The sequence below is a fragment of the Euprymna scolopes genome, chromosome 1 (genome assembly GCF_053919585.1).
Source record: "Euprymna scolopes isolate OS-2025 chromosome 1, ASM5391958v1, whole genome shotgun sequence".
In the NCBI taxonomy this organism is placed as follows: Eukaryota; Metazoa; Mollusca; class Cephalopoda; order Sepiida; family Sepiolidae; genus Euprymna; species Euprymna scolopes.
The window spans coordinates 96,748,589-96,760,332 of NC_136482.1; the positions used below are offsets into that span (position 1 = coordinate 96,748,589).

The window sequence follows — 11,744 nt, forward strand, 5'->3', positions numbered from 1 at the left end:
TTTGTTTGAAAACAACAAATGGACTTCTACTTCACTTTCTTTTCCGCCTTCACGTCACGGGTTCGAGCCTGCCTACCACTTTTACTTTTCTTTTTTATTTTCTTTGCTCAACACACACCTCCAAATACCCAGGCAATGTTGGCCACACAGGCTAGTCTATATAAAAGGCCAAATGCGTGTGATCATATGTATGTCTCGCAAAGGCTTTTTTCGCCACGATTCTTGAGGGGGGGGGGTTACTATCGCTTAGAAGTATTTATATACCCCCTAGATAATAATATCTAGGATTTGGGAACGCGTGTCGGGTCTAGATTTATTTACATCGACTTTTATAAACGTCGCGCTATTTCGCTGTGTTGCCTGTTTGTCCTGCTTTTTAGTATAAATAAAGTGAAACTAAATTCAAACGGTGCGTGTTCTCGGCTTTCGCACCAGAACGTCCAGAAAGCAATCAGCTTTTCATCAATGCGGTGAAAACCTTATATCAGACAATTGCTTTCATATGGACACCCCTATTTTTAATGGGGACCGATATGTTGGGAAACTAAACCAAAACAAACTTAACTGCGGGATTGATATTTGACCTAATTCACTTTTTAGTTTATTCGTAACTTTTTTTTTTTTTTTTTCGTTTTCGCCTCAAGTATTCGAGTTCGAACCTCCCCTCCCTCAAACTTTTTTTGGTTTTTCAAACACCCGGGCACTGCCGGACCGCCGTTTTTTTTTTTTGTTTTGTTTTTTTTAGAAGTTTTAACATTGTTTGTTTTTATAATATTTGGTAAATTTTTAGATTAGGTCCACCTCCACAATTTTCTTGTAAATGACAACTCTTATAGGTTTTCGACTATGCTGAATACGGAAATCGCATTGAAATTTTGCAGAAATAAGTAGTTATCGAGATATAAAAAGTTGTATTATGCATTGTATTCTTTGCCGGCCGTCTATATTACGTGCATGCATGCACGCCATAAGCAAATCTACACACATAACAAAGATGGCCGCCAAAGAATATGATGCATAAAACAATTTTTTATATCTCAATAACTACTTCTTTCTGCAAAATTTCAATGCGATTTCCATATTCAGCATAGTCGAAAACCTTTAAAAGTCGTAATTTAAAAGAAAATTGTGCAAGTGGACCTAATCTAAAAAAATACCTAATATTTAAACAGGGTTATTACTTTGCTTTGTAATCATTTTACCCCCATACACACACGCCTCTAAAAACCCGGGCAACGCCGGGTACCCCCGCTAGTATTATATAGAATAGAATTATGACAAAATTGATATGACTGTTCAGAATATAATTTTTGTTGGTTTTCTTACATATAACGAAGTTAAGAGCTTTACACAGAGTTTGTATTTTTTTTTTTTTTTTTTAATTCAATTTTCACCCCAAATAAGGCACAGTGCCACTTTGAAGCAGGGGGCTACTATTAGGGACTTAATTAGTGGGGTCATTATGAAGGGAGAAGAGTAGAAAGATGTTTGTTAACATTACACTTGAACTTCTGCATATCATTGCAGTTGGGAAAGCAGAATCCCGGAAGGGAGTTCCAAAGACCCGCAGTTCTGGGGAAGAAACTATTGGAGTAAAAGGCTTTCTTGCACCTAGGGATCTCTACTGTAAAGGGATGAGACTTAGTAGCTTGTCGGGTTTGTCGGGGGTAGTTACGTCGGGGAGGTACAAGTGTTTGCAGTTCATCAGAGCATTCACCATTAAAGTATTTGTAGAACAGGCAGAGGGATGCAACATCTCGTCGATGGGACAGATGACAGTTCAGGATCTATCAGGTTGGCGACTCTCTTTTGAACCCTGTCCAGGAGCGAGAGACAAGAAGCAGATGCACCAGCCCAGATGTGACAACAGTACTCCATACATGGGCGAATGGTTGCCTTATAGAGGTATAGGATACTGTCAGGCGTAAGTAGTTTTCTAGCAGGGTAGAGGGAGCCAACCTTCTTTGCAGCAGCCTTGGCAATGCTCTCAATGTATCTATTCCAGTTCATATTTCCTGTAAACGTTAGGCCGAGGAGTTTAAAAGAAGTACTTTCAGGCAATGTGTTCTTGGCCATTGCTATTGGTGGTAGAGAAGGTTTCTTGTAGTTATTGAAGGAAACAAGCTTAGTCTTAGCAGCATTGAATGTGACCAACCATTTTTGTCCCCATTCCACTATGGATTGGAGGTCATCCTCTAGTGTTTCTGCCATTTCCTTGGATATGTGTTCATTTGTTTTCCCCTCATATCTGTTATAGAGAGTGGTGTCATCGGCAAATATATCCATCTCCGAAACAATTTTATCAGGGAGGTCATTTATGAATATCAGGAATAATAGAGGTCCAAGGATAGACCACTGAGGTACTCCCGCATTTATGTCATATTGTTTGGATGTACGTCCGTCGAGGACAACTTTGATTTTTCTATTACTTAAGAAGGATTTAATTACATTATGAATTCTTCCAGTGATTCCATATGATCTAATTTTCCTTAGAAGACCATCGTGCCATACCCTGTCAAAAGCCTTAGATATATCAAGGGCCACTGCTCTACCCTCCCCTGTTTTATCCAATGAACGGTATATACGTTCAGAAACTATAGTTAAGATATCTGCTGTTGAACGGGCTTGCCTGAATCCATATTGTTTGTCAGTCAGGAGTTTAGCAGCTGTTAGGTGCTGGACTAGGGCTTGATTAACTAAGGACTCAAATATTTTGGCGAAAAGCGGGAGGAGACTAATGGGGTGATAATTTAGTGAGTCAGTTCTTTCACCAGAATTCTTGAAGACTGGTACCACAGAGGCGGTTTTCCAGCAGTCGAGAAAACAAGATTCGTTAAGGCATTTATTGTAAAGTTTGGACAGAACTGGAGCAACCTCGGCAGAGCATTTTTTTAATAGTACAGCCGGGATGAGATCTGGTCCACATGCTTTTGAGGTGTCTAGGTTTTTTTATAATAGCATGTACCTGAGAAGGGGTGATTTTCAAATCGTCAAGTGTGGCGTCTGTTCGCAGAGGAAAATCAGGGAGTGAGTGGTGTACCGAGTTCAGTGTGGAGTTTGAGGCAAACCGACTGGCAAGCAGATTAGCCTTGTCATTTGCCGTGCAAGCAACCTCATAATTGTTTGTTAGTGGGGGAATAGTTGACTGTCCATTATTAACTACACTGTTGTAGATTTTCCAAAAATCCTGGGTTCCTAATTTCTGTGCTTCGATGCGCTTTCTGGTGGTTTCAGAGTAATCTGTCTTAGCTGTCTCTATCACTCTCTTACAATTATTTCTAGCTTCTATAAACTTCTGTTTATTTGAGCTGGACTTATGTCGGTTGAATCTGCGGAACAGAAGTAAACCATTGGGGAGAGTGGGGCTTTCTATAGAATTTCCGTGCGGGAACATGTGCTTCAATAGCAGTTTTGAACCATTCAGTTGTCTCATTTGCACACTGTTCCGCTGGAAGAGTAAAGATATTTTGCCATGGGGCATCTCTGATGAGCTCCCTGATGGCTTCCCAATCAGCCTTTTTGTAATACCTCGTTGTTTTGAGTAGTGGGTCTTCAGTTTTAGGGCGAGAATTTAGGCTGATTTCTACCATTATCACAGCGTGATCAGCATTCCCGAGTGGGCTGTGAGCATTTGTTGTACAATCATTGGGAACCGTTGTCAGAAAGAGATCTAGAAGTGAGGCATGTTGATCGTGCTGGTCTGGGAAACGTGTCGGAAATGTAACCAACTGAGATAGGGAATGGGATATAGAGAAGCTATGTGTTGCGCTACCAGCTACGTCTGTGTGATTAGAGAATCCTAGCCAGTTACTGTATTGTTTTTCATTATAAGCATAATCACATTTACACACCAGTTCCCGTTAGATCACCAAAGTTAAGCAACATTGAGCTTAGTCAATACTAAAATGGGTGACCATTTTGGAATTCCAGGTGCTGTATGTGCTCTTTGCTTATCTTGGCATTGTTTAAAGCTGTCTAGCATTTCTTGTCACTGAACTCAAGCAATGCCAATTCAAGAGAGGTGTGGTTGGAGATTGTGTAAGCCTTGCCTTATAATTACTTGTGCAGCTATCCTGGAGGGGGTATCCATTGTCTCATGAGATTGAACAGAGGCATCGAGTATTGTTTTACTCCATATCTCTAGGTTCAAAGAACAATATGCAATGATTTTAATTATAGGACCTAATCATGACTATATTTCTTTAATATTAATTGATGGTAGAAAAAAAATGGTACAATTATTTTACGGCATTGAAAATGCCTTTAAAACTTTCTGCAAACCTGGTTCCTTGCAAATAGTGAGACATTGGCTCCCTTGGAAGCAGCATAAATGGCTACAGATTTACCAATTCCACTCGATCCACCTGTGACCTGAAATGGAAAAAAGATCAAAGATTAGAGACCAAAAATATATTTTTTATTTCATATAAAACTAGATGAATTACTTGTCTATGCTGAGTAAGAAAGAGAAAAACATTATTAAACATTTATTGTAGAATCTCTGAACAAAGAATCTTTAAGTTATATTATTTATATCATTTGGACTACTGTTCTCATCTTGAGTGTTATTTGCACAGCATTTAGGCTGATGTAACCTCCAACCTTCTTCAGATATATGTTGTTAAACTCAGGAGTCCTTCTGTTCAACCATTAATTATAAATAATAGATAAGGTCACCACTAAGAAAAAAAATTGTGTGTGTGGTAATAAGTAGTTGCCTATAGTGATAAGTGGCAAGATTGTACATCTAAAAGTAAGAATAAGTTTAAGAGTCCTAAAATTCATACTAGAATTGTCTGCAAGGACCTGTGACAAAAAGCATTAGGTAAAATTCAATTTTAAATGACACTCTTCTAGAGGTTAAAGGTTCAATTCTCAATTCTTCAGATACTAAGAATACAATTACGAATTGTTTAAAACTTCTCAGTCATGGCTGAAAGAATGAGAGCATGCTATCCCTGGTAATTAAACAAAGAGTTCTGTCCAAAATTTTGTGCAGATTCCCAAGTTTGACAAGATACACCTGAAAAAGATTGGAGATTACATCAGTCGAAACGTTTTGTGAATAACAATCAAAATGAGAACAGTAGTCCATATAATCCAAATTATCAATCCTCATCTCAAAAATCCAGAAACACAATGAATCTTGCGCTTTGGACAAATGTGAAAAAAGTAATGAAAATATCTTGTATAATCTATAATATAAATCTCACCTGTCTGTTTAAATGTATGTATGTATGTATGTATTTCTGCCTAAAACTTTCAACAGAGGCAACGGATTTTCATGAGATCGAGATCGCTTTGAAGCCCGACCCTTCGGATGACAAATATTGAAAAATTGGCTAAAAACATTAATTCCTTCATCCTCAACTGGGCAATTTCCAGCAGGGAGGGATCACTTTTTTCACCAAGATTTTTGAAAGTCATCCCCTCTTTTTGATTGACTAGCCTTAATTTAAACCTTTGCCACTTCCGGTTTGGCAATGAACGCAACGACAAAAACGTTACTTCTTTTTTCACATTCTTTTCCTCCTTTGTAGTACTTGTTAGAGAGTGCCTGCTTTTTTTATTTTATTTTTTTTGTTCAACACACACCTCCAAACACCCAGGCAACGCCGGGCACCCAAGCTAGTATTAAATGAAAATGTAGATTCCATGAATAAAGCTTCTCTCTTAGAAGTGCACACCTGTGGAACTCTCTTCTGTTTGCCTGTTTCCAAACTGACTACAACTTGGATGTCTTCAAGTCCAACAAACAAATTCCTGATAAACCGCCCCCTTAAGTAAGACACTTTATCAGATCTCCATTACTAACGATTACTATGATATTGTCCCATTGATTACTGTACACGCAATAACCCTTATCCTCGAGTTGCCTCTGGGCCTTGATAAGTGGTGACTTCCATGTAAAAAAAAAATAAATAAATAAAAAATAAAAGAAATATGATTATTTTGCATTAAAAAGTTACTTATCAATCAGCACAGATTTTATTCAAAATTTTTATATAGTGAAGTGGCCAACCTCTCCCCCTCTCAAAAAAATTAAACAAATAATTTTTAAGTTTTAGAATTTCTGAGATGAGGATCAATAATCTAGATTATTCTTCAGATTACTGTTCTCATCTTGGATATTATTCACGCAATGTTTCAGCCAATGTAACCTCTAAACTTCAGATGCATCTTGTCAAATTTGGAAAGTACCTCATAAAACTTGGTACATTTTATGTTGAACTCTGGAATCTATATGGAATTTTGAACTGAGCTCTTTATTCAATCCATATACTCGTGGTGCAATGGACAAAGTGCTAAGTGACAGTCTCCTGGAAATTGAAGGTTCAATCTGGAGTACAGACAATGCTAAGAATATAATTTCTGAAAACGTCAACATGAGCATGGCTATAATGGAAAAAAATAAATCTACTCAATGGATTAAATAAATAAGTTTGAAATTCTATATAGATTGTCGAGTTTAACAAGGCACAGCTGAAGGTCAGAGGTTACATTGGCTGAAATGTGAGAATAATATCTAAGATAAAAACAATAGTCTGAATAATTAAAATAATACAAGTACTTTTTGCATTTCTTCTTTTTCGTTCTGATCATCCGAAAATTTGTTGTATAACTGATAGTAATCCGGGCAAATTGCTGAATGGTTATAGGAATCATGTCAACCATAACACCATCTAAAATTCTTTCCCAGACTGGCTGTTAAAGATCAGTATTATTTTGCTTTTTTGTACCATTAATTTCCTGAAATCTTTTGTAAAAAAAAAAAAAAAAAAAAAAAACACACACAGACACAAAAAAACTGTTTTGAGTGAGATGATAAAAAAATAAGAATTGCCTAGAGGATTTCTTCTATTTTGATCAAAGACAAAACAGAAACAGATACCACACTATAATCATGGTTATTTCATATGGAATTTGAAATACTGCAAATTATAGATCATTTTGTTGTTTTTCTCCTATAAAAAAAAAAAAAAAAAAAAAAAAAAAATTGGGTCAGTTAATTTTTTACCTGACCCAATTCAGAGTTTTGGTTGTCATTTCAGAATATTTCAGGTGTGACTCAAAACATTGTATTCATTTCATGCTTGCTTCACATTTGTGACCTTGTGACATTGAGTTGATTGACATATGACATCTGTGATGAGTATGTGTACCACCAAGTGATACTGATTTTTAAGAGGACTTTAACTGTAAAAAAAAAATGTATGTAAGAATAAAATAACTTCATCTTATAGACATTTATTGATGAAAAAAATACTTGATGCTCTTCCTGATAGTGTAATGTACGTCCCCCTCTCTCCCCCCCAGTAAAGTACTTCATAAAACTTGGTACATTTTACTACTATGGGAAACATTACCATGCATCTGTATCTTTTTTGGTCCCCCCCAACAAAAGGAGGAGGGGGTATCTGCAAAGTCACCCTTGTCCATTCGTCTGTCCACACTTTTCTCCATAACTACGCGTTGGAATGTTTGAACAAACATTAAACATAATATGAGTAAAAAAGTAATAGAACGGATTTTTCGGGAAAACTCTGATTGCCCCCCAAAGGAGTGCCTATTGGGTTAAAATTGCTAAAATTGACACTTTTATGCTTATTAAAAAAAATTGATGCTTTGGATTTTTATAAAACTTTCTGAAAAGTTGTAACTAACTGATTTTTATATAATTTTTTTTGTCTATACTTCACGATAACTCTTAGGTGTTTCCCAGGGGCTCTTTTAGAGCTAATAAAAACACTCCATTTTTTGGGATTATTTTATCATATTTGTCCAAAATTTTCTGTGTATGTCTATTTAGCAGTTTTGCATGGTGTTGAACTCAAATTTAAATATGTTAAGGCCTTGGGGACTTTCGGGGTTAAATGGAGGCGGCGGGGGGGGGGGGCAAATGATGGACTTAGTCATTTCTTTTTTTGCATCGTGCAGAACTAAAATTTACATATGTTTAGGCCTAAAACTGCACCGTTTGTTAATTTTCACCAGGATTTGACGTCCCCTGGGGACTTTTGGAGCTAAATGGGGGGGGGGGGCGTGAACTTAGTCATTTTTTTATGCCTCGTTCACTATGCACTCACGGGGGACCATGCATGCTTCACTTCTTTATTCTTCCGAGTGTTGTTCTCATCTTGAGTGTTATTTTTCACGTTTCGGCTGATGTAACCTCCAACCTTCTTCAGATGTATCTTATCAAAGTTGCAAGAACCTGTGGCATAACAGATAAAATACTTGGTAAAATTCAGTTATGAGTGACACTCTTCTGGAGGTTGAAGGTTTAATCCTCAGTACGTCGAATTCTCAGAATACAATTGCAAATTACTTAGGACTTCTAAGTGCTTATGGCTGAAGGCATGAGAGCTTGCTACCCCATCAATTAAATAAAGGGTGGTGTTTAAAATTCTGTACAAATTCTTAAGTTTGACAGAAAGATTCCAGAGTTTGACAAGATACACCTGGAGAAGATAAGAAGTTACATCGGCCGAAATATTCTGAAAATAACCCTCAAGGTGAGAACAGTAGTACAAATCATACAAATTATCAATCCTCATCTAAAAAATTCAGAAACATTACCTTGTCTTATTTTTATTTGTTTGAATGCTGAGACCCCATTTGCTACCCTGAGCACATTTCCACCTTAATGCATGCAGTTTTGGAGAAGATATTGAATGTCAAAGAAAGAAAACGCTAAAAAGTGGCCCATTTTACCCTACTTAAGAGGTGGGGGCGTACCAAATGTGGCTGCCTCTAAGTCAAACCTCTGCTGGAGTTTTATTAAAATTAAGTAGATCGATACCAAAAAAAAAAACAACAACAACAATGTATGCCTAAATTTCGGGCTTCATCGACAATAATCGGAAGAGTTTAGAAAAAAAATATTTGTGCCATTATCACTAGGCTGTTTAATGACAGCTATTAGGTGGGTACTTATGCTGAAATAATAACGCTATTATTTCGAAATCCATTCTGGCAAGTATGCAGTTTAGGTTGTAAAGATAACCTCTAATCCTTGCATGACGAAAAGGCACAGGTTGCAAATTACACCATCATGACTTCAGCCAAATAAACGTAAATGACCGATTTATTAGTTTCATTTTTTGGGGGGGGTTTGTATTACTGTACACATAGATTCGAAAAAGTTGTCAAAAAACAAATATATAACAAATAAATGTTATCAAAGGCAAGATAAGTTACTTTTCTACCAAACTGGATATATTTTTCATGTTTTTATTCAATGTAACATGTTTATTCAGCTCGAAAACCATACAGTGTTTACCGATGTATTGGAACATTCAAGATGGTGTCTGATTCTCTCTTTAACACGGTAAGTGTGGGAAAAGATGTTATAAATAAAACACCGGATAAAATACTGTTAAAAACTCGCTCAATATATGTTACCGTGACATAGGTTGACATATATTCGGCGGGTTTTTAATAGTATTTTGTATGGTTTTTTATTTATAGCACCTTTTTCAAACTTACGGTGTTAAAGAGGGTGTGAGACGCCATCTTGAATTTTCGAATACATCGGTAAACACTGTATGTTTTTCGAGCTGAATAAATATGTTACATTGAATAAAAACACAAAAAATATATCCAGTTTGGCAGAAAAGTAATTTATCTTGCCTTTGATAACATTTATTTGTTATATATTTGTTTTTGTTTTTTTGTTTTTTTTTTAACTTTTTCGAATCTATGTGTACAGTAATACAAACCCAAAGAAACTTAAAGAGGTTGAAATTGATGAATCGTATTTTTTAAGGGAAAATACAACAGAGGTTTTAGGAGCCGTTGAACATGGGTCGAACCACTGTAATTTAGCTGTTGTGGCGAAAAGGGGTCGAGAAACCTAATTTTCAATTATTAGATCTTGGATCCTACCATGTGACATGTCTGATGAATGGGCAGCCGACGAAGATCTCGAACAATTTGAGAATGGGATATACGATCACGACAGTGTTCCATGACGAAACTTCATGGATCGAGTTTCACGCACAACTTGTATCTCGGTAGCCGTCACATAACCCACTGAAGGTTTATAAGCTCATACTAAAACAAAAATGAGAAAGGTTGGGAATAAAGAGAATGTGTTTGATATACATTTGATGGAATTCTTGTGGTGACGAAGAGAAAAATTGTTTATAAATTTATTGTTTAATTTTCTTAACGTCATTTAGAAATAAAATATATTGTCAGTTAAGATTAAGTAAAAAAAAAAAAAAAAAAAAAAATGAAACTAATTATTTACGTTTACTTAGATGGCGTCACGACGGTGTAAATTGCAACCTATCCCTTTTCGCCCGGAAAGGGTTAGAGGCTATGTTTATAACCTAAACTGAATATTTGTCCCCATTCATAACTTGGAGATTATGTAATTATTCTGTACTTTTATCTAATAATTTAATACATAAAAGATATCGCAAAAATTGAGGGTACTTGTGCACTTTTGCCACCGTGCTGGCTGGAATAATAACATTATTTTGAAAGCCATTCTTAACATGGGAGGGGAGGGTGTTTTGTAACTATTCTGTGCTTCCACTTAACAATAATAAGATATTGTGAAGCTTGAATTTAACATGAAAAAACTATTTAAAAATAGCACGATGGCAAAAGTGCATAAAAGCACCAACTTGAAAATCCTATCTAAAAAATATGGTAAAACTATACAAACACCGTGACAGCGAATTAACCCTAACCCTAAACCTAACACTAACCCTAAACCCTAACCCTAAACCCTAACGCTGTCACGGTGTTTGTATAATAATACCAAAAATATAGCACGGACGGTCGGTATTCTGCATTTTTCTTCCTTTTTTTTTTTCTTTTGTGTGTGTGTGTGTTAGAACATATTTCTACGCCAATGTATTGTCCTCAGATTAGTTAGGATCACTTAAATCCGATAATCTGCTTAATGTAATATTTTTAGAATTTTCAAAATAAAATTTCAGCGGAATTCGGAAAACAAACCCAACAGAGAGTATCCTTTGATCAACCCTTCTTATTTTGAGCTCTTTCCATTAACTATCGATTAAGCCCCAAAATGTCAGCTTATAATTTTTTTTTAAGTAAATAATCCACTTAATCTAACTTTTCTGGTAATTAACCTATGATTGTAATTTAAATAGAATTCCATTGGGGGTTCGGAGGGAGCTGCTAAACTAGAAAATTGCCCAATCGTGTCACACTGCACGTCAAGCGCAAACGGTTTCAAGTCATATGTCTTTTGATTGAAAGAGGGAACCCGTTTACTTACGAGAACGTGTGCATTTTTCAGGACGAGTTTAGATCTTCTGCCATACATAAACTGTAGGGCAATAACGAAGAAAATGAAAAGGACAATCCATGAGAAGGTGAGAATTACCAGGACATCCATTGTGAGAGAAGGGAGGCGTCATGTGCTCTTTAACTTGCCTCATTCAAAAACGGTGCCGTCGTTCAAGGGAGATAACTTTGTTAAAAAATTCAGAAACTAGAGAATATATATATATATATATATATATATATATATATATATATATATATATATATATATATATATATATGATGATTGCAACGTCATGTCAGACGAGTGCCACTCCCTCAGACACTGAAAGTTCATGAGCCCGAAAAATGACATATAGTCCTGCCAGCGAATTCACATGCTCAAGCAGACATGACACTAAAGACGGTTATTGTTATACATACATATATATACACTCACACACACATATACATGCGTACATACACAATACACAATA

General features: G+C 36.1%; 1 protein-coding gene across 2 annotated transcripts in view; it reads right to left on the reverse strand.

Moving 5' to 3' along the window:
* LOC145254738 (3-ketodihydrosphingosine reductase-like) overlaps window positions 1–11,441 on the reverse strand; it is a 36,032-nt gene extending 24,591 nt beyond the window's left edge. Inside the window, exons 1-2 of one of the 2 annotated variants that reach the window (XM_080113517.1) lie at window positions 11,261–11,441; window positions 4,282–4,371 (exon numbers count right to left, since the gene is read on the reverse strand). In XM_080113517.1, coding sequence (XP_079969643.1) covers window positions 4,282–4,371; window positions 11,261–11,380 — 210 coding nt within the window. In that variant the 5' untranslated portion in view covers window positions 11,381–11,441. The remainder of the gene's footprint in view (window positions 1–4,281; window positions 4,372–11,260) is intronic. The other variant, XM_080113603.1, reaches the window with a different exon arrangement.
* Window positions 11,442–11,744: the final 303 nt, after the last annotated feature.